This window comes from Glycine max, chromosome 15 (assembly GCF_000004515.6).
Source record: "Glycine max cultivar Williams 82 chromosome 15, Glycine_max_v4.0, whole genome shotgun sequence".
NCBI classification, from domain to species: Eukaryota; Viridiplantae; Streptophyta; class Magnoliopsida; order Fabales; family Fabaceae; genus Glycine; species Glycine max.
Window position 1 is genome coordinate 10,650,574 of NC_038251.2, and position 24,337 is coordinate 10,674,910.

The window sequence follows — 24,337 nt, forward strand, 5'->3', positions numbered from 1 at the left end:
AAAATGACAAGTTATAAGTTTATGAGAATGAAAAATATATCAAAATTTTTATAGGAATAAAATCTAAATTTTGCAAATCTTATAATGACAAAAAAATATATCTGAGCATATATATATATATATATATATATATATTTGAATTTTCATCCAATAAAAAATAACATGAATAATGTATGTTTATTAATTTTTATAATAATTAGTATGTTAAAAATAATACCAATAATAATTTTCTGTCAGAAAAAAAATCTTATTTCACGTTAATTTAGATTGACTCTTGTTAAGACAATAGAATCAAACTATTCATGAGATGAGCTAATCTAAGAATAATAGCTGTCAAAAGTCTTAATTTAAGCAATTGGAGAGAATCGAAGAGTAATATGAGGAGTCAATTCAAAATTCAAATGTCATATACTCTGAACATTTGTATGCTGTGAATATTAATGCAAATATTATCCTTATCATATTATACGCTCATTTCATATGGTATCAGAGCTCCAAACAAACTCTCTCCATGTAGTACACCATATGTCTTCCTTGGCTACTCTACACAATATCACTCCTATATTTGTCCAAATCGAGCAAATCAAAAGGTGCATATGTCTCGCCATGTAATCTTCATTGAAGACCAATTCCCCTTCTCCCAATCCAACCCTCAACCATCACCACACAATTCGTGGCTTCCACTCCCCAATATCATACCTCCCTTGGCCGAAACCGCCTCACCAAATTCAATGGCACCCAATCCCCAAATCGCATCCCCACATCACTCTCCAATATCCCTCCAAATCAGCCCAAACATAACTCTTTCAAATCACTCCACTTCAACGTCACACAATTCAACCGTAACCCCACCTCTAAATTCTAATAACTCCCACACACCAAATCAACATACATCCATAACACATCAATCACCCAGTACTACCCAAACATCTAATCAACCAACACCCGAACCACACCATCCACCAAGTAACACCACCTCTCCCAACCCTTTACCAATGCCACCACCAGTCGACTACACATCAACATCAACCTCGGTGCCTTCAAGACCTGTTGCACGGTCCATGAACGACATACATAAACCCAACAAAAAATTCTTGCTGGTCACAAAACATCCCATACCACCATCACATGAACCTACATTGTCTCACAAGCAATGGCTTCCCTGGAGTGGCGTGCATGCCGCCATGGCCTCAAAATTCAATGCACTAATCCAGCAAGGGACATGGGATCTAGTTCCCAAAAATAAAGCCTCTAATCTCATTGGGTGTAAGTGGATGTTCAGAGTGAAGCGGCACTCAGATGGCTCCATTGATAGGTGCAAGGCACGTCTAATCGCAAAAAGGCTTTCATCATCGCCCTGGACTAGACTATGATCAAACTTTCAGCCTGGTGATTAAACCGCCAACAGTTTGGTTAGTTCTTACACTTGCCATTCAACACCGTTGGCACATTCGTTAGCTTGATGTCAACAATGTGTTTTTGCATGGTAAGCTTTTGAAAACTGTCTACATGCAACAACCACCAGGATTTCACAATCCAGACTATCCTTATCATGTTTGCAGGCTAAAGAAATCCTTGTATGGTTTAAAACAGGCTCCTCAAGCTTGGTTTAACACCTTGTATTCCTTCTTACTCTCCTATGGGTTCATCAACTCCAAATCCGACCCGTCACTGTTTATCTATCTCAAAGGTGATGCCAAACTCAACACATTGGTATATGTTGATGATATTTTAATTACAGGTAACAATGATCAAGCAATACATAGGTGCATTTCCACACTAGCTACGGTGTTCTCCATTAAGGACTTGGGATACATTCATTTATTCCTTAGGGTTGAAGCCATTCCTACCACTCAAGGACTATTCCTTAGTCAACACAAATATATTCATGACTTGCTTGGCCACACACAAATGGCAGATGCAAAGGTTGTTGATTCACCAATGTCCACCTCTTCTCAACTCACTCAATATGATGGCACAAGTGCAGTTGACGCTACTTAATATAGAAGCATCATAGGAGCCCTTCAGTATTTTTCAATGACAAGGCTAGACATAGCCTACACAGTCAACAAGCTCGAACAATTCATGCAGAGCCCATTCTCCACACACTTATATCTCTCCTCTTTCTTCTCTCTCGAGTTGTAGACAACTCAAAGTTGTCCAAGAAACATTTTTCTTTATAATTTCCTGGAATTCTTTTTTTTTTTTTTTTTACAATAGTTGCCCTGAAGTTAGAAGTATAACCTTATGCATATTACTCAAATCCCCGTATTGTAAACTAGAGCCTTTATGAATTTAAATTTACTGATTAATATAAGTGCATTCACATCAATTTTTGTAGTCAACAGATAAATTATGTGTAGGAGTTTCGTCAGGCCTTGGGATCTATCATCTGCCTCCTTGGTCTATGGTTGTTGTATAAAGTGGCAAGGAAGAGAGTGATAAAGAAACGCATACAAAAATTCTTCAAAAAGAATGGTGGTTTGTTGCTAAAAAAAAGAATGTCATCTGGTGAAGTTAATGTGGACAAAGCTACTTTGTTCAGCTTAAAGGATTTAGAGAAAGCCACTGACCACTTTAACTTGAACATAATTATAGGAAAGGGAGGCCAAGGTACTGTTAGGATGTTAGGATGAGTTTATCATCCTTTCACAAATTAACAATAGAAATGTGGTCAAGCTGTTAGGATGTTGTTTGGGGACAGAAATACCCTTGCTTGTTATGAATTCATTCCTAATGGTAACCTTTTTCAATATTTACATGATCAAAACGAGGACTTACCAATGACATGGGATATTCGTTTGAGAATTGCAACAGGAATTGCAGGAGCACTGTTTTACTTGCACTCAGTTGCATCTCAACCCATTTATCACAGAGACATCAAATCCACAAATATTCTATTGGATGAAAAGTATAGAGCTAAAATTGCAGACTTTGGAGCAACCCGAATGATTTCCATTGAAGATACTCATCTCACCACAGTCGTTCAAGGTACCTTTGGATACTTGGATCCCGAATATTTTCACACTAGTCAATTTACAGAAAAAAGTGATGTCTAAAGTTTTGTAGTTCTTGCTGAACTTTTAACAGGCCAACAACCAATGTCCTCAGTGAGAAATGCGGAATCCAATAATTTGGCTTCATATTTTGTTCAGTGTATGGAGGAGGATAATCTGTTTGACATTATTGACAAAAAGAGTTGTGAAAGAAGCAGAGAAGGGGCAAATCATTGCAGTTGCTAATCTTGCAAATAGATGCTTAGAGTTGAATGGAAAGAAACGTCCAACTATGAAAGAAGTTACTTTTGAGTTAGAAAGGATCAAGAGATTGGTTAAATCCAATGCAGAACAAAACCATGAAGAAATTGAACTTGGTAGAATAGAAGATTGCCAACCTTGGGTTGCATATTCCACATCAAATTCGTTGCCAACTCTAAGCAGTGAAACAATCTCATCAGACTCGGAGGTTATACCTATTGTTACATTATAATAATTGATGAATTTTCATAATTTGTTCTTCATGCAGAATCGATAATCATTTTTGGTAATTGAAGACATGTAACAGCCTAAACTCTGTAAGTGTAATTGTTAGGAGTTATTTATAATAAAACAGAGCACAGGACTCATCAATGGTGCATGAGGATCCGTGTGTTTGCTCTCTTACCAAATACTGCCTTCTTGTTATTTTCTTCTTTGTATTTTTTTTAAAGCCAACAAAAGTGCATTTTATTGATAAAGCCAAAAAACAGGTACAAGTAGTACCCGATTGAACAAAAATTACAGTAATTAGATCATGGTTTACCTACACCACATATATATCAACATGGCTCGATATCCCCCTTTGCACAGCACCAGTGTAACATTCAGACAATAAATTTACAAAACCAAGCACCGGTAAACTATATACCACCTAGAATCAGCTTGATATGTTATTGCAATTTATATGTATCTTTGTCGAGACATTCTTATTCTTTGTATGGATTATTGAAGCATATAGTTTGTACGAGAGAACTGGAAAAGGTTTTGGGGAATTAAAAAGGGACTAAAGGGTGAATGCTCTAATTTTAATTGATAGTGTGGCATGTAAACTTTTTTATTTTAATTTGATTACAAGAACTTAGACTATTTTCACCTACAAAATAGTCTGACAATGACTGTGCTTCAAATCTCTATTTGTGTGTAGCATGGGTTAGGATGCATCATTTGTGTGCAATTATAATCCCTTCATATGATTGTGGTGATTGTATCATGTTTTGTGATCATGCATGTTAACTGCTAGATGTCTTGATATTTGTTATGTTATGGTGTGACCGGAAGTATCATATGATTCTATCAATGGCTATTGTGCTAGTTGTGTTTCATGATATCTGGTTTTTTGGGTTCAGTGAGTTGCATTCTAAAAGTTTGTACCGAACTGCACTATTTTGGTCCTCCGAACTGAACTGTTATATATTCATGGACTGGTTTTTTTTTCTGTTGTTGTTGTTAATTTGGTTTTGCAACAAGTTATTATGTGCTTGTTTGATTCAGTATCAAGATATTAATTTTTTATAAGTTTAATAGATATTGTATAATAGATCAATTTTATAACAATTAATCCAACCACGGATTGTAACAGTTCAGTTTTGTAAAACTAAACTTAAAAAAAAGTTCAGTTCAGTTTTCATAAAAAAATAGGCCAGTTTTTTATATTTCAATTCAGTGCAGTTGATAGCAATTCAGCGGATATCAACACAAGCATTTTGCACATTTTATTATCATTACCTGATTAGTGGCAATATTCACAATTCTATTATAACAAACTATAGGATATTTTGTAAGAAAATCTATAAATAAGGAACAGAGGAAATAAGAAAAGAAGAGAACAATTACCTTAATTAGCTTTCCTTAGTTCCTTAATTGTAGTAGTAGAATAGAGTAGCGTTATTTGTATCAATTGGTCCGACCTGCCCCCTTCTCTGCCATTCTTCAATGGCAGATGCTGAACCTCTCAACGCCAGCCTGGACCGGCTCGAGGCAGCCATGGCCAACCTCGCCGCAGTGGATTCCGATCTCCATGCATCTCACCTTCGTTTAGATGCGCTCCACGCTTCCATGCTCTTCAAACTTGATTTCCTTAGCCGGAAACTAGATATCATGATTTTCCGCCAACGATCCCCGTCACCTTCTCCGGTACAGCCACCACCGCCGCCGTTGCCACCGTTTCCTCCTTCAGCGCAACCACCATCGACACCGCCAGCTCCTCCGCCTTGCTCTCACGTACCTCCTCCCATGGCTAGACAACGAGATAGTCCTGTTATTGGAATCGATTCCAGCACCATCGACTTCCCCGTCAGCGTGTGGCAGCACCACCGTGCCGACATCAACCGCCACTTCCAGTCCATCCAGCTGTGGCCTTTGCCGCTCCGCACCAACACCCGCTGTTACCGCAAGATCCCCCACGACAACGACATCAACCTGCACGGGAACGTCGTGGTTGCGTATCAGCTTCATCCTCGTTGGATTTGGGTTCTTTGTGCTTCTGAGACTTAGCGTTGCTTTGTTCGTCCTCGGCGCCAACGCCCGCCGCCATGCCCGCCGCCACGGCCACCACCACCTCCGAAGCCACCGCCTCCACCATTATCTCTGTTACCGTCTTTAACACCTCCCTTGATTGCTCTACGGCGCGGGTAACACACCCACTCCTTTCCTTGGTCGTTCAGTTTCGTGGCATGGGTCACACACTCGCTTACTGCTTCAGACATTAATAATGTTGGGCCTAAACCAGCTCACAAACAAAGTAACTTCCCTAACATACCTCCTGTTTTTTAAACTCACCCCTGTTTTCGCTTGTTTTATTGTCCAACCTTGAGGACAAGGTTGTTTTGAAACGGTGGGTAATGATAGCAATTCAGCGGATACCAACACAAGCATTTTGCACGTTTTATTATCATTACCTGATTAGTGGCAATATTCACACTTCTGTTATAACAAACTATAGGATATTTTGTAAGAAAATCTATAAATAAGGAACAGAGGAAATAAGAAAAGAAGAGAACAATTACCTCAATTAGCTTTCCTTAGTTCCTTAACTATAGCGGTAGAATAAAGTAGCGTTATTCGTATCAGCAGTTTTCCGATAATTCAGTTCGATTTAATTTTTTTAACACTCGTGAGTTGGAGATACTTTTTATGCCGACAATACACTCGTGCGTAAACTCATACTTTTCTTCTCGACTATTTGATTTAGCTTTTTCGAAAAGCTATTGAATATACCATAGCTTTTGATTCTCTTTTCCACTATTTTGTTATTATTTATTAATTGTTCACTATCAAACCAAATATTAGTGTATTGATTATAATTAAGGACATGTGACTTCTATTTTTCTTGTCGACAATTTGATTTAGCTTTTCTAGAAAGTAATTTATTGACTAATAAGTAATATTGACTTTAATTAACTTTACTAGTAAGGGTGGAGGCCAAAAGCAACAATAATTGTCAAAGTAAAGGCTTGGGTGGATAGCGGGCCACGTGCTGTAGCCGAAAGCAACAATAATTGACAAAGTAAAGGCTTTTGCTTTTTTTCTTAATTGATTCTCCACGCGGAATAGATAATCATAGCACAACACTCAGCAATCCTGCATGAGGATATGTATGGTCGGTCTCATGCCATAAAATGAAACTGGCTTACTGCCCCAAAGTTTGAGGAACATTTCGACGGTAGAATTGGCAGTATTAAATATTTGCGAGTGATAAGATAACGATAAGATAATGAATGACTTGATAAGCCTAATAATAATTACTTATATATATTCTGATAGTATCTTGAAATTTAAATTTCGATCAAATTTAACTCCATAAAATCAGCTTGTAAGATAAAATTTATCCTCCACTTACCTACACTAGATCTCCAACACTGTTGGAACACGGCCATGAGGACATTCCATTCAATATTTAATGTAGCATTGTAGGCGTCTTTGCTTTTAGTCTCCTCCACCTTGTCCAAGTCTACATCAATCATTAGTAGAATTATTGTCTAGCTATCAAACTAAACTATAGTAATAGTGTGAATTATTGAAACGTGTGGGACAAGTTAATTGACACAAGTCTCCCCTAGCTACAACTAGTTTTGAGTTCTCGTAGAAGAAAATGCCAAGAAATTACATAGACAAGTGATGCTGGCAATATAAGGCGGGAGCATAAATATCCATCCTCTAACGTCTAACCTGGAAATTAAACACACCCTCTTCAAAACTAGGATCACTCCTCTAGCTAGCCAGAAATGGTTCTGAAACTTGTTTATATCATCATTGTGATGATAGGGCGGATGTATCCATTAACATGTGCACAATATCAGAATCAGGCTATAATATCTGCACAAAATCAGAAAGAGACTATAGCACGATTCGGTTGCGATTCGAAATGTGGAAATGTTTCCATTCCTTACCCTTTCGGAATGCGCAAACCCAAATGCTATGCAAGCGAGCCGTTTGAAATAGAATGCAGACACAATAAAAATGGTTCTCAAGGTGAGAAACTGATCGCACCCTACCTCAAGTATATAAATCTAGAGGTAATGTACATTGATCTTGAATACGGTACGGTCGGGATCAAGAATCCAATTTTTCACCCTGGTTGCGACAACACTAGTACAGGCATAAATCTCGAAGGTGGTCCTTTCGTGTATTCCCAGGATTACAACTCATTTGTGACCGTAGGTTGCCAAAACGCAGCCTTGTTGTTGTCAAACGACACGATACTTACTGCCTGTGTGTCCGTGTGTTACGACGACCCAAAAAATGCCAATATGATGGACGTGTCAAGTTGTCGCGGCAAGTACTGCTGTGAGACTTCACTGCCACCGTACCTTCAAGCATACAACGTCTCAGTTGGAACTGTAGAAGTGAAAAGTGAGATCAAACCAGAGTGCGGTTATGGGCTGATTAAAGCAGATTATTTTCAGTTCAATTACGTGTACGATGAATACAATTCAAGTTACTGGGTTCCTACTCTTGGGAACCTAAAGAAAGTAAAAGATGTTCCTGCGGTGCTTCAATGGGAGATTCCGATTCACATGCCCAACAATTCCTTCCCCGAATTCCGTACAGATGCGGATTCATATGCCAACTACAACTGCAGTTACACTAATGTTACATCTGCACAATCAAAATCGGGTTGGAGATGTACATGCAAATATGGCTTCAAGGGAAATCCCTACCTTGACCAAGGCTGTAAATTAGGTATGTCCCCTATTTACATACAACCATCCCTCAGAGTTAAATTTAATTTTGCTTAATCATTTAGCTTTTTTTTACAGCATTGATTAATCATTTAGTTCAAATTTATTTCTGATTTTTATATGCATTTATTGAAACAGTTTTTATACCTAAAAATGAAAAAAAAATAGTAATCATTACATTTTATTATGAATAGTTAAAATTAAAATATGTAAATAATTTAAGAAATTATGCGAGTTTAAAAAATAATACAGTAATTTTTATGATTTTTTTGCTTAAATGTGATTCTCTCAATTAAGTGTAAAAGTATCATTTCAATATATATATATATATATATATATATATATATATATATATATATATATATATATATATATGACTTACATTTCATACCATTCAATTAAATTAATCTAATGATAATCTGTACACAAAATGTGACCTATAATCAAAACAAAAATTATATCATGAGGTAGCTAACGTCATTGAAAAGGACTATTACACCGATTGGCAAAAGAAATATCAAAACAAGTTTCGTTTAGAAATTATCCAAGACCATGATAATCTCTGGATAGATAACAATACCAAAGCCTTTGAAACTGTTGCTTCAAACAAATATTTCCCACCCATTTATCATGCCAAAACAAAGTGTTATCCCCACAACCAATCCTTCTACGTACCTGATTTTTAAACCAATTATTATTTAATTGTCGAAGGAGAAGATGGAGGGAAACAAATGCAAAATCTTATCATGCAAGGACGATGGAGGGGGTGTTGAAGGAGAAAGAGGAGATGGTTTGGATAAGAGGATCCATGATAATAAGATTTTGCACCTTAGATATATCTAAGAACTCTAAATTATGGTGCATGTATGATGGTGGTCCACAGGATTCGTCAAATTTCACCATGCAAACGAAAAATAAAGGGTTTGTCATCACATATCATTAATAAGTTACAAAATTGGTATATGAATTATTTTCCACCTTTGGGGTACGACCTACGGTGTATTTTAGAAGAAAGGACACTCGAACACCGAATTGAATCTCCAGCATGACCAAGAAGTAACCCAACAGAACCCCCGATTATAAGTGGGGATTTTTTCACTTGGCGTCCCCATCAGTTTATGAGCTCCAATTTCTATATTCTCAGCACTACTCTTCTTGCCCTGCTTGACCAAACAACCATCACTCGTCTTAGAATGTGTCGCGGTGACATTACTATAATTAACATGAAGAGAATGACGATGTTTTTGGTTTACTATCTTTGTAGGTAGAAACGCAATGACAATTTTGTAAATTGCATGTTGTGTACAAAGGTGGTTCAATCCAGAGAACCGTCAAGGTTAGCGTTCATATACTCACTTAGTATGGGTCCTTCATCACTTGCGTGTAGCTAGCTAGTCGTGACTAACAACTGACCCTACAGTCGAAGCCCTCATTGATCGATATCGTCGCCTTCGTCAATCACACTCCGTCAATAGTATCTCCCATGTCGGCCCGTCGTTGTGTCCTGATCGTACTGTGGTACCAACTGAGTTCGTGCCCTAAGTTTGGTCGTGCCGTCAAGATTTGGTTGACATGGATATATAATACATTCTACGACAGTTGTGTTTAAGACCATCTTAGAATGTGTTACATTCTAAGACAGTTCTCGCAACGCAACCGTCTTAGAATGTGGTACATTCTAAGACGCTCCTCGCAATGAACCGTTCTTAGAATGTTCACACATTTTATGACGATTATTGTAAATTGTCATCGTACCCTTTCTATGACGTGTGATACGATGACGATCCACATAATCGACATTAAATGTGGAAAATAACCACCACATAATCGACATTAAATGTGGAAAATAACCAATGTAGTACGCCATTTTTGTAGAGCTCCTTCCCATTTTAGTTTACAATGGAAAACAAATTTACCCTTTATCGGTTAATTGTGGACTTTGATGGCATAAATATTTTTATACATTCAACCAATAAAAAAACCATGTTAGATATGACTAACAGAGTTCATCTTAAATATAATTAACAGAAAATAATGATGGATATAATAATATGTAAAGTGGTTATTATAAAAATAAATATACTTGCCATAATTAATTTGTATTTGGATTATATGTAGTGTAAATAGTTTATATTGTAAATACATTCTAATTAATATTTTATTTTTTAGTTTTGATTTTTTTAACTATTATCATTTTTTTACTTTTATATTTTTTTTCAGTTTTGTACTACATAAATTACTGTTATAAAATTTATTTGAACTTGATTCTTGACATTTCAGCTATGGAGGATTCTCCTGAAAGAAACAAAACTCGATTAAAGTGGGCCATAGGTACGCATGAAATGATAAAGAAAAGTATATTTATCTTGTGTCTTATTTTTATAACAGGAAAAGTCTATCATTTGTTTTTGTCCCTCCATATTATTATGAAGATCATCATTTGTTAGTAGTTATTGTCCAATATTTTTCAAAAAGAAACTAATACTAAATGAATAAAATTGTATAAGAACTAAAATAAAAAATAGATATATTAGAAGGATTAAAAGAAAATAATAATATGACAAATTAAAAAAAATATTAGAGACCAAAAAATAAAACTCATTAATTTATTATAGAACAAAAACTTATTTAAGTAAAAAAAAAAAAAAACAATAGCATTAATTATGTTGTGCGATATATATCAAAATGGAGTTTTAATAAAAAAATATTTTTTTTATCTGTGGGAATAAAAAAGTGTTAAGTAATTTATTATAATTCATTTATCCTATTCAACCAATTTAACTAGATCCTTTTAATAGTTTTAATAAAAATATTAAAAATCAATAAACACATTTTGTAAGAAGTTATGAAATGTGCTAATTTTACAAATTTTGACATCAAGTTTTAATTGGTCTTCCATACACACATATAGAGACATACCAAGTGAGACCATAAGAGATAAACTACTTGAACATACAATCATATATGAATGGTCAAGCTTGTTTTTAAAAATTTTATTCTTAACCACCAAGTTTAACTACATTATTGAGATTTTGCAGTAAAAGAAACTGCATTGTTGAGATTTTGTTCATCTTATACTCTCATCTTCACCTTGTACTCTTGGGTGTGGATGTGTTTACGTAAAGTGTTCTAATATCTAATCGTGTGCCAACCTAACTATAAGATGTAAATGTGCAGGAGTTTCTTCAAGCCTCGGAACCGTCATTTTACTCCTTGGTTTGTGGTGGTTGCATAAAGTTATAAGGAAAAGTATAGCAACGAAACGCAAGGAAAAATTCTTCAAACAAAATGGAGGGTTGTTGTTAAAACAAAGACTCTCTTCAGGTGAAGTTAATGTTGACAAAATTAAACTGTTTAGCCTAAAGGACTTACAGAAGGCCACCGATCACTTTAATATAAATAGGGTACTTGGGAAGGGAGGCCAAGGTACTGTTTACAAAGGGATGCTAGTAGATGGGAAAATTGTTGCAGTGAAAAAATTTAAGGTCAATGGGAAGGTTGAAGAATTCATCAATGAATTTGTCATTCTTTCACAAATTAACCATAGAAATGTGGTTAAGATGTTGTTTGGAGACGGAAATCCCTTTGATCGTTTATGAATTCATTCCTAATGGCCTTTATGAATATTTACATGGACAAAATGAGCTACCAATGACATGGGATATGCGTTTGAGAATTGCTTCTGAAGTTGCTGGAGCTCTATTTTTCTTACACTCAGCTGCTTCTCAGCCCATTTATCATAGAGATGTGAAGTCGACAAATATATAATAATTGGATGAGAAGTATAAGGCAAAAGTAGCAGACTATGGTGCATCAAGAATGGTTTCCATTGAAGCTACTCATCTCACTACTGCAGTTCAAGGAAGAGTGATGTCTACAGCTTTGAAGTGGTTCTTGTTGAACTTTTAACAGGGCAAAAGCCAATATCCTCTGTTAAAGAACAAGAACTTAAAAGTTTAGCTCCATATTTTCTTCTCTGTATGGCGGAAAATCGTTTGTTTGATATCATTGATGAAAGAGTCATTCAGGAAGGGGAGAAAGAAAACATCATTGTAGTTTCCAATCTAGCAAGAAGATGCTTACAATTGAATGGGAAAAAGCGACCAACCATGAAAGTGACATTAGAATTGGAAAGTATCCAAAAACTGGAAAAACAATCTAATGCACAAGAGCACCATGAAGAACTTGAGCTTGCTGGAATTGAAGATAGCCAAATTTGAGGGTGCGCATTCTACAACTTTAAATTCAGGGCAAACTTCAGACAGCAAAGCATCAACCTTGGAGATTATGCCTCTTATCAAATAATTGTTGGATTTTCTTAACTTGTTTTGTTGTGGGTAAAATATATATATATATATATATATATATATATATATATATATATATATATATATATATATATATATATCAAACCATTTTGGTTAGACACATGGAAGAATGTAACTTTCAAAAGCATAATTGTTGAGAGCAAAATGATGGTATGATAGAACCTCGTTCCTTGTAAGCTATTCAAGGAGGTAGCTTAAAACTCTGAAAAATAGCCAATCTTTTTATCATAACTTAAATTATCCTCCTATGAGTTTTCATCTTTTAACTTGTTCATATGAAAATAGACTCAGAATTTTCCAACAAGTATTCATTTGCTTAGAACAAATAAAAAAAATGAAGTCATGACTCTTCGAAAGCTTATAACCACATCCCATTCACTCTCCTTGGCTAATTTCCCTCAACACTTCAAAGCTTATATTATTTGATAGAGACAACTTGCAGTATATAGTACAAAGTACTAACAAATACGACAACAAAAATTAAGATCTTTACAACTCATTATTCTAAAACCTACATAAAATGTCTATCTTACAATTAAATCAGACAATTTCTGGGGCTTCAGAGAGGAGGGCTACATGTCCAAGGCAAAATTTCCCAACGACAGTATATGACCACGTTATATTTTTGAAATTCATTTATGGTCATAGACCATGAAATAATGGTATACACGTAACATGTATAATCTCAATAAAGCACCCGTGTCACGTTCTTGTGAATGCAAGTACTAGTATTGAGCATGACTTACTTAATATTGTGTGTAGGGACACTAAGATAAAATTTGGTATTCTTGAAGTCATCCAAGAGTGGGTTGTATCCATCCTTGGTTCTTGTTTTTGTGGGCAAACCAAACTCCTCCATGAAAGATGATGATTCCAGCTACATCAAATATAAACCATTAAGCTAGAGAACATTTAATTACTGAGATCTTGAAGCAAAGCACATCTGGTATTGCCTCATCAAATAATAGAAATGTTGGAAATTACCGTAATTGTTCTTCTTTTCTTTCCTTTTTTTGATGAATGATCACCATGAAGTTTTAGCCACCCAGAACAATAATGATCAATTTGTTCCAAGAGCCAAAAGTCTGTAGGAAAAAAGATATCAGCGTCACCCTGCAAAAGATAAACACATGCTTTATTACAACCATGTAGTTTTAGAAGTTCAGGAAGAAATTGTTCTATGTAAGATCATCACTAATATAAGACAGCATGCATAATTAGTTTTGTACTCCTGTGAAGTAACTACAAATCATGATTGAGCTTAAATAGTTTCTTGTTGCAAGTGAATGCAACAAAATGAGCCGGAAATAATTACTAACAAAATAATTAACCAAGATGCTTAACCATTATTAAGCTGAACTATTGGATATCAGGCTCTTTCTGTTATACTACCATGGAAATATGGGATTCAAGATTCAACAGCTTTTTAAGATTATTGTAAGGAAATACATGTTTGTCTCAAGTTACAAATAGAGTATCCTCTAATCATGTATGGCACCAGATGAAGTGAATGAGTGAGAATATGGAAAATATGTTGAAAAGGAAAGAAGCTAGTGATAAGCTGAACCTTTGCCTCCATATAACTATCATAATCTAAGCTGCTCCCATCTTTCTGCATTCATAAGGAAAACTCAGTTAATTAAAATTCTCTCTAAAGTTTACAAGATGTGAAAACAAACAACTGCAGTTTTGTTAAAAGTATAACAATAATATACTTTAGTTGAAACCAATGGAGCTCTTTCACCAGGTATCTTCACATCAGGTAGGTAGCTGAAATCAGAAGCAATCAAAGACATCTTTGGTAGCACCTCATGGAGAACCTCAAGTAATTTCTGGAAAAGTGAAAGGATAATAAATGCAATAATCAATTTATACATTAGTGACTTAGGGAAGATTTAAGAGATTCTTACCAAGCAACCAGTCGGCAGCCAACATCTACGTGGTTTTGGGTAAACCTTAGACCAAATGCTTTTCATAGTAGATGCTGCAGTGCTCTGAGTTGTTTTGGTTTTATCCAAGTCCATGATCTCAACACAACGTGTAATTAGTGAGTCTTGCAACGGCTTGTATAACTCGCTGAATGTTTCCCTATTAAAGGTAGAAAATGGTTGGTGACGTGTAATTCTCATTTAGGTTGCATAAAAGAGGCCACGGAATAATGTTATGATTTAATAATCACTGATATGATAAAAAGAGAACATCTTTCTTCTTTTTTATTTTGTGGTCGCTTATGTTGAAATAGAGAAAAACAGATGCAAAAGATGCTGAAACTGTCTTGACTACACAAGGAAGTCTGTCTTTTATAGACTTAATACAATAAATACAAATTATAACAGAGGTGATTAAAAAAATTATTTGTGATAGAATCAGCATTTTCATGCCGATGGATATCTTTGAGAATTAATGATATACTATTCAATATTTTAAGACACCAACAGTATCAACTAATTTTGTATCCAACAATGAACAAAATACACAACTAAGATTATAATGTTTCTGTCTAAGACATAAAAGTACAATCAGAATGTAATTAAAATTATAGATAATAAAAGTGAATTATCCAGAAGAAAATCTACTATTAGAAAAGTGTCAGTCACACTGAAAAAAAGAGACACAACAAAAGAGGTGACTAATGGTGTTTCAAATTTTTGGGAACCCAATGCAGCATAGTGTCAAGACAGGTCGTGGAGGATGGTACCGCTCTGATACCATGTTGAAAGAGAGAAAAATAGATGCAAGAGATGTTGAAATAGTGTCTTGAGTTGACTACGCAACAAAGTCCATTTTATACAGCCTTCAGGCAACAATAAATACAAATAAATATAGGAGATAACACCCTATTTAGGGTAAAATATGTTTTAGGTCCCTCTAAAATTACTAATGTTCGAATTTGGTCTCTCTAAAATTTTACCTATGATTTTGGTCCCTCTAATTTTATGTATTTTTTTCATTTTAAGCGCTATCTAAACCAGTTTTACCTTGTATAAAGAGCTATCGAAAGCATTTTAAGGACCAAAAGTGATACATTTCAAATTTTGAAGGATGAAAAAAATACTTTTTAAAATGAGAGGGACGAAAATAATACAAAAATTTTTAGACCGATCAAATTCGAGCAATAGTCATTTTAGAAGGACCTAAAACATGTTACCCCCCTATTTACATGATATGATAGGCCTACAACTACAAAGGTCATCTAGGATACTCTAAAATATTCCAAGATACAAAAAATATCATCAGATATTTATGAGATTTTCTAACAGATACTACCTAATGAAGCACTTGAATATGTGCCAAGGGGTATGTGCACTTGTAAGATCAGCGTCCACACATAAAGCTGAGACTTACTGGTCATGTTGCCTCTCAACCCAGACTTCCATCCATGAGGAAATTTGATTCTCTGCATAGATAAGATCATGCGGAAGATTATCAAGTACCTACACGAAGTAAATTAATTGTTGTGAAATATCTAAATAATAATAACTATAAAAATACCTCATTAATGAGAGAAAAAACAGGGGCAGAATATCATTTCTAGTCTGCAACATTTTAATACCTAGATTCATAGCAACGCACTCATAATTGTTTGATTTTTGTGATGCATTTGTATTGACAATGGCAGATGGCCAAATGCCAGATCTTAGCTTCTAAAGGAGAACTACCAGCACAAGTGTTTAATGCCAAAAACTGTCCAATGGCACCTGGTTGAACTTCGAGAACAGGCTAGTCAGCACTCGCATGGTTCCTAATACTGTCCATTATCATACATGTTGTGGCAGACCATTTCACTAATAGCAGTTCAAGTGCTGCAATAACAGCTAACAGTCGCTATATATTGGCAAAAACCCAAGTCCCACATCGGCTAAAGATAAAGCCAAGTAAGAGTATATAAGTGAGGGGAAACTCTCACCCCTTGAGCTAGCTTTTGGGGTTGAGTTAGGCCTAAACTCACATTCTAAGATTCTAAGACTATATTACAGGCAGTCCAATTCCCTAACCTTGCTAAAATTCATCATACATTGGGCTGCACCAAATTAAGGGATTTAGGTTCATCATACAAACTAATTTAGGCATTTGAAATCACATTGAAAGTCAAGCACTCAAGCATCATAGAAAGCATCACAGAAGCTTGCTCAGTTGAAACCATATTAGTCAATAGTTCCCTATAGCATAATAGCAGAGCAAAGCGGCCATGGGCAGCTATGGGATTCAAATAGTAAAGGGTTCAATAGCGACCACTGCAACCAAAATAGTGGCTTTTTATTCTCTATTGTGACACTACCATGATATAGGCTTCAAAATCCCTTTTTACCCCCTAAAACATCATTGTTTAGGGACTTTAGAGATGCAAAATGTGATTTCTCCCCCATTTAGTAATGCATTATTTGCTTCAGAAACATAATAGGATTTGAAACTCTTCTCCCGTGACCATTCCACAAGTCCTTTTCCTTTACTGGAAAAAATATTTGAACTGGAGGACATAAAAGCTTCTCAATTATAAAACACACCTCAAGCATTATTACCCAACATGGTTGTTGCTCCACCTGCCCTGTAAAGGAGGAAACAATGGTATTAGCATTATTTCATAAACTTATCTTTGACACACTGCAAACAAGTCCCCACACATTTCCAAAAAAGAGCCCTGAAGTTTAAGAAATTTAACTTTTAAGGGAAAAATAGGTATACAATTGAGCTCCATGTACCATAACAATTCATTGCCTTCCACTAACCCCTTGTTTGTAGCATTTTTTATAACCTATGTTAGTAAATTGATCAATGGCCCCACTACAGGGTAGCTTAATCTTTAGATTCTGAATCACTTTAGAAGCCACAATAAAATTTATGTAATTCAGCAGAATTATAATAGCATCCTACCCCATCCAATCCGGTCAGCAGCATCACGACATTCTACCCTGAACTTTGGTATATGGCTGCGCACTTCACCAACAGTTTCTCTTTGCACCTCAGCAAGTGAAGGACTAATCTCAACTGAGCTGTAGTTAAAAAATGGTATGGCAATTCAGATGTGAATCATATGATTTCAATGAAAGATAGGTACAGAAGACAAACTTACTAAAATAGTGAATCTACTCAGGCATGGATCCATATATACAGTGAGGGGGGCAAGTGACAACTGCCCCCACTAACTTTTTAACATTTAATATAACTATAAATTGTTATTATAATTTGAAATGCAGTAAAAATTCATAATATGAATATTGTCCCACAAATCTACTCAAAGTCTAATTATTTTCTCCCTCTCAATTAGACATTCACAATATTCTCTCTCTTGTTTCCTTTGGGTATGCATTTTATACACTTTTCCCGCGAGGCTGCAACTACCAATGCAATCATTTCAAACTACCTTTCTTTTATTTTTATACTTGAATTTTTTAACTGTCAATCCCTTTCAATCCACCTCACTTTATCACTCTCTTTACATTGAATTTCAAAGGTTAAAAATGGGATTCATATAAAAAATAATCTCATATCATATCTCAATGAAATTAGAACTCCCAAATTAAAGATTGACCCTAAATAGAAGTTACTAATGGGAGAATTATGCAACATAGAAAGATGAAGTACACAGACAATAGGGGTACAGAAAATATAAGCACAGCCCACTATCCCAACAAAAAAAATTAAAAACTGTGTCTAGCACTATAATTTGGTTTTATAATAAAATATATATTACATTGAGTATCAAGGCACGTACATGTAAGTCATACTGTTATAAACTTTTGCAGGAGCATTCAACATTATGTAATCCATTATACCCTTGGCACATGTTCCAGATCCACCACCAATTTCATATATCTGATTGCAAATTAGAGGATTGTATCAAATACTGGTTGAAGTAATAAAAAGTAACAGCCTGCGTAAATAAGATAAATTTATGATGCTTTCTACATTATTATCAAAAACGAAATATGAGGCTTACATAGATAATAAAAATGAATGAAAAAAACTTATATAGAACTGAAACATTATCTAATAAGTGGTTTAGTGCAGAATAGCAGCATAATGCAGGGCTCTCATAAGCTCAGCTGCTGGATGAAGAGACAAATTTAGATTCGGGAAAAAGACCAGATGAACCTACGCAAGAAACAACGATCAAATGCAACAAGATTGCAATACACTTACTTTTAGAGGCACAGAGAAATTTGCAGTGCGCATGATGGCTTCAGCAATAGCATGAGCATACCAAGGCTACAAAAGCAAATATATAAATAAATAAACATAAAAGAGCTATAACACTGCATTGACACACATGATTCAAAATTTTTGAAAAATAAATATATTATTTATGATTCTACAGATGTTTCAAGCACCAGAAAGTAATTTCATTATAATTTGATGTGCTTACCAAAAATACTGTACAAATTCTGAAAAATTGCACACCATCCCATGTCCAACATGTGCCTGATTTTGCATTTAGATTCCAATGATGAATTGGGTGAACTGAACATGGTAGGGAGAATTTGGTAGGCAATACACAGGATGGCTGAGAGAATTTTGTAACTATAATTTCAACATCCAATTATTCCTTGTGGGTTTTGTAGTTATGGGGAATTGAATTCAGACTTGGTCCTTCAGTCCTATTGTTTGTGTGATACCTAGCTTAATTTTTCTTACTATCAATTTTAACTTAGATTTCTTTAGTGTTAACCTACAAATTCAAATGTCTCATTATGTAGCCAGACAGGATAAAATATCCATTTTCTTGAAAACCTAGTCAATTCTCGCCAAGACTTTCCCTAGATGCATCCATCTTAGCACCCCAAATTTGCAGGTAATGCTCACAGCCCCAAAAAAGACACCAATTGATCCTTTAAATCTATTTCTATTGTTTGCAGCCCCTGTTGACAATAAGGTTGAGCTTGACCATGATAATATCTCTTAAAGAATAGACGTTCATGGAAACTATAAATTCTTGATTAAATAAAACATAACAATTTTCTTCATAGCAAACTGAGAACCATAAAAATCACATTCTGAGTCATATTATTGATTTTATATATTAAGGACTAGAAACTTTTTTATCCCATAGAGTGTACCTTAAAAAGTTCCACTGGTGTAAACCATGATATGTCACTCTGCTTGTAAATATTATCCAAGTACTTCATATAAGCTTTCCGGCCTGAAATATGTCACCACTCTACTACATGAGTACAAACCACAGAAAATTTAAAGTTATAATCAGTGTTAAATTGAGTTAGTCAGCTTCTTAAACTAACAGCAGGTATTGGAACTAAATTTATAATAATTTGGGAATTTTAAGAAGTTCTATGTTTTGCCTTTAATCCAGAGAACTGACAAACTGTCTGGACTGAAATAATATGAAAGCAGAATATTGAAAAGCCAATTCCCCAGACTAAATATTTACAACCGACAGTCAAAAATTAGCAAACAATCAATCTCAATAGGGTAAAGTACACTCACCCTCCTTCAGGCAAAGTAAAATATTAACCCCATTTTCTGCTATAAATAAGGGAACAGCCGATGTCATTATTTGCAGGATACAACAGCTCTGCCTGAACAAAATCAAAAGGCTAAAAAACTGCATCATGTAATCCAAACTAATAAAACCTTCTGGCTATTATTTCCATACTCGCATCAACTTCCTACTCCTTTCTCTCTCGAAAACAATCTCACCATCCCCAACTTTTATCAACCTCCTACTTTCCTCCACCAGAATCTGAGGCACGTATTAGAGCCTCAAACTGGTTTGGTTCACATTTCAGCATTGGTGGGTCTTGAACTTTGAAATTTGTGGTGCCCTATTAGATAACTGTCACACTATTCACATTTCACAGTTCAACAGCCAGGATTGCTAAAGATTTAAACTAAAACGTCTGTCTGTTATGGCAAGTTCGAGTTACCAATAGTTAGAGACATGAATTAGAAAGTAGTTAAGTATATATATATATAAAAAAAAGTAAATTACACTAACACCCTCTAAGGTTTCTTTAAATTACACATAAGTCCCTCCCTTATGTATGATGGGTGTAATATTTTTCAAAACAATTAAGGGGGTTAATGTAAAGTATAATGGGTGTCAGTGTAATGTTTTCCAATCAATTAACCGGGTTAGCATAGGGATAAAAAAATGTGATTTCCAATTAAGCACGTGGAGTACGCAGTTTAGCCTTATTAATTATCAACATTCAACAAACATATTACTGCAGTATTAAATTCTCAAAAATCAAATAACTAAGATAACAGATAAACGAATGCAAGGAGCAGCACCTTGAAGTTGGTTGAACTTAATAGCATTAGGAAGAACTCCAACGGACCGCGATCTTTGGGAGAAGTAGCCATGTAACGGATGGTAGAGTGCAGAATGAATAAAATCCCGAACCTGTTCGATAATTGAAGGAACAACAGTGGCTGCGGCGCAGGCATCGCTTTGAATTTTGAATGTATGAGAAAGAGAACGGATCACTTACCAGAACGGGCTTGTCGCCGACAATGTGGGTGGAGTAGAGGGCTTCCAGTGGAGGGGCACACACTGGATTTGGGAATCGGGAAAGAGAAACGGCGTTAGGTCAGTAAAGAGAGAAAAGGGAAAAGAGAGAGTAATAGTACCTTTGGAAGCGAGGGAAATGAGAGGAAAGGTGCGAGTGCGAGAAAGCATGGTTCAACAACTGAGTGCTCAGCTCAACTGCACAAGCCACTTATGCTCTTAAACCCCTCAGTCACTATTCAAGGGTTTTCTTTAGGCTTTTTATAAGCTGGTTTTTTCAATTGGACAAAACTTAAATTGCAATTACTTCATCAAAATTATAGTTTATCTTAATACTCTATACTGATTTTTAATATATATTTTATTATGCCGAATTTGTTTTTTTATTATACAAATCATTAAGATGAGACTTTTAATTTTGATAAAAAAATGTGGAAAACTATAACAAATTATAACTATTTTTTAAATTTTATTTGTAGTTAATTAATATTTTTAAATTGTTGGGTATCTTACACAATTACACTCTCAACTCAACCGACAATGACATTCTTGCAGTAAGATATTCTTATTATCATTTTTACTGGAAAAAATTACAATCATCCGAGGATGCTCTTGTAGATATACTATCTATAATATTCTATTATTTCGTAAAATAAATTAAAAAGATTTTTTTAGTTAAAAATAAATAGTTTTAAAAAATGGTGAGATTTTTATAATTAAATAAATAAGGAGAAATAACTTTATTCAAATAATGGTTTGAAGAAAAATAAAAAAATATTTGATTTATTTATTTGATAGAAAATAAATTAGAGTATTTCTTTATAAAATAATAAATAAATAAAAAATAGAGTAAATAATGGATTGAGAGTACCCTAGCCATAAATAGAGATATGTTAGGTGATTTTTCAGATTGAGGTTAGTATCTGCTGTTCCTCTTCCTCTCCGTTTTCCCAAAATTTTTTATTTTTACGCATACACTCAAACATATCTCAGTAAAACGATGATCTCCAACTTGTTAATCATTGGATCATCGTGACATTTGAGCACCAGGTTCAGAACTCATTTACGAACATTTTCACCGTTGGAATTTATGAAACAATGTTGGAGATGAGAAAAATTCCCTTCGTATTGGAGTTTTCTCTTTTCCCGTAGAGACCCAACATCTATCTCAGTAAAACTATGATCCCGGACTCATTAATCATTGGGTCATTGTGGAATTTGGACACCAAGTTTGCAATTCATTTCCGCATATCTTCATCGTTGAGATTTGAAAAATGATATCTGAGGAGGTAGAAATACTCACTGCACGTATACAATGGAATGAAGGCTTCAATTTTTTCTCCTTCTCTCTAACGTTTGGAAACCTTATCAGAGCAACCAGAGGAAAAAGCTTGAGGAATGTCAGGGTATCGTTAGAGATGCCGCTATCACTGTCGGAACACACGTGAGCCTGCTTAGAAGTAAGGGATGAGTTTATCGCAATTGGGATTAGAATGAACAAGTGTAGGAATCCTTAGAGGATCAAATTGGGGTTTATTTTTTGATGTTTATTGTATTGAAATTCTTTCTGTATAATTATGTGAAATTTTTTAAGGGGTTTTACTCCCTGTGGATTGAGAAATATTTTTGTATAATTTGGTTGTGTTTTTGATAGGATTAACGTGATAAATAGTTATATTGTGATCATGAAATTATGATTAAAATTGTGTATAAGTGATAAATTAAATATGTGACGAATTGTGGGATAACATGTTGCTTTGAAATTATAATATTGTTATTGAGATTGAGTATAAGTGCAAAGTTGAACATGTGTTAATTTGTGAGATACGCGTAAACATGTGATGGTGGATTGTGACATTATGAGATGTTAAATTGTGGACATGAGATTTGGTTGTAAATAAGTGTGTTTAACACTTGATGTGATTATACTTGTATTGTGCGTTGTGAATTATACAATAACCCAACCAGTGTTTACCTTGAGAAAAATGTTTATGCGCAATGTTAAAGGGAAAGTGTAAGTTTCCTTGTTAGGAACCAATGTTAAATTGTAACGTAATGTGTTAAACGTGTTTGAAACATGAGTATGAGGTCATGTGTATTGTATAATTCATGAGTAGTGTCTGTGTGTAAAAAAAAATTGTTTTAGGGGTTGGACCTGAATCAGGCAGGTGAGGCTCTAACGGATTCTTCGAAGTCTAGACCTTGGGGGTAAAGACACTCGGTTTGAGTACTCCTTTAAGTTTATGTTGATCCCATATGGTTGGAACATTCTCGCAAAATAGAGTGACCATGACTTGTCACTTTATGATTTTACTTAGTGAGAATGACTTGACATACCCATTGTGTGGTGTGACTTGTTATGTACTCCTAAGCGTCCTAGGGTGATTTTTCACTGATATGGTACCACATTGCATATAGGCTTGAGTCTTAGTGTATTTGTTGCATAATGTTTGTGTATTTATTGATATTGATTGATTTAATGATATTGTGTTTTGATCTTTGAGTACGTGAATGATGTGAAAATGAATAAGACGTGTTGTGTTGTGATGTGATGTTACGCGACAAAGTGGTGAAATTATGTGAGTTATCTTAAAGTAAGTTGTATCTCATTTACATGATATGTATATCTAGTTGTCTCGTTTCTCTCTATTAGTTAGGAATGTGATAACTCACTCCCCGTGTACTATTTGTGTTTGGATCATGTGATGATCTCGAACTTTGTGTTCGTGAGAGTAGATGGTTAGGTGAATGGTTATGGAGAACCTAATGCTAAATGACGCGGGAACACAATGCTCTGATAGGATGTGACATTGGGATATAGGTTTTTATATTAATTGCATGAAGTCTTGGACGACCTTGTTTGAACCGAGATGATTTTATTATTTATTTAGATAAGTTTTATTATGATGCGAAAAAAGCGAATGTAAACCTTTTACCCTTTTGAAAGGATTTTATTTAAATGTGTTTTAAGAACTTTTAATTAATTATAATTTTTTTTCCTTTTATTATTAGCACATATATGTATGGGTAGAGAATGTCATACTACGAACCCATAAGGTTTTGTGAATAGTAATCACTGAATACTACACTGCTAACCTGCATGCAACTAAAGATAGAGTGTGATGAGTTATAAGGGTTGGACCTCAAGGAACCTCACAAGTTTTTGAAAAGAATTTTGTCACTTGACACTAATTGCGTGCTTGGTGTAGATGTGCACAGAGTATTATTTGTGCACTTGTTAGGAAATGGGAATTTGAGTGAATTTTGATGTGAGTGGAACGTGAGTTATGAGTGAATTCTGAGATTCCATAGGAAAGAAGTCCCTCA

General features: G+C 34.9%; 1 protein-coding gene and 2 pseudogenes across 1 annotated transcript; 2 read left to right on the forward strand and 1 right to left on the reverse strand.

Moving 5' to 3' along the window:
• Positions 1–1,509: 1,509 nt before the first annotated feature.
• On the forward strand, positions 1,510–3,617 carry LOC106796089 (wall-associated receptor kinase-like 22; annotated as a pseudogene).
• Positions 3,618–6,826: 3,209 nt separating this feature from the next.
• LOC100798934 (wall-associated receptor kinase-like 10) lies at positions 6,827–12,465 on the forward strand (annotated as a pseudogene).
• A 470-nt stretch (positions 12,466–12,935) lies between these two features.
• LOC100799456 (uncharacterized) lies at positions 12,936–21,247 on the reverse strand. Its single transcript, XM_003547290.5, has 14 exons — positions 21,133–21,247; positions 20,994–21,055; positions 20,794–20,905; positions 19,602–19,684; positions 18,688–18,753; positions 18,260–18,360; positions 17,419–17,537; positions 17,052–17,092; positions 15,892–15,980; positions 14,457–14,634; positions 14,262–14,378; positions 14,114–14,158; positions 13,531–13,659; positions 12,936–13,423 (listed from the first exon to the last, which is right to left on the reverse strand). The coding sequence occupies exons 1-14, from the start codon at positions 21,179–21,181 to the stop codon at positions 13,289–13,291; spliced, it is 1,326 nt and encodes a 441-aa protein (XP_003547338.1). The 5' UTR covers positions 21,182–21,247; the 3' UTR covers positions 12,936–13,288.
• Positions 21,248–24,337: the final 3,090 nt, after the last annotated feature.

What these genes read in the sequence shown, in the direction of transcription:
- LOC100799456 (XM_003547290.5), bottom strand. Translation starts at nt 21,181, where the DNA reads ATGCTTTCTCGCACTCGCACCTTTCCTCTCATTTCCCTCGCTTCCAAA. An exon ending in GGCTGCCGACTGGTTGCTTG is followed by an intron (nt 14,379 to 14,456) that starts GTAAGAATCTCT and finishes TCACTTTTCCAG; the next exon opens with AAATTACTTGAGGTTCTCCA. An exon ending in AGAAAAGAAGAACAATTACG is followed by an intron (nt 13,424 to 13,530) that starts GTAATTTCCAAC and finishes TATTTGATGTAG; the next exon opens with CTGGAATCATCATCTTTCAT.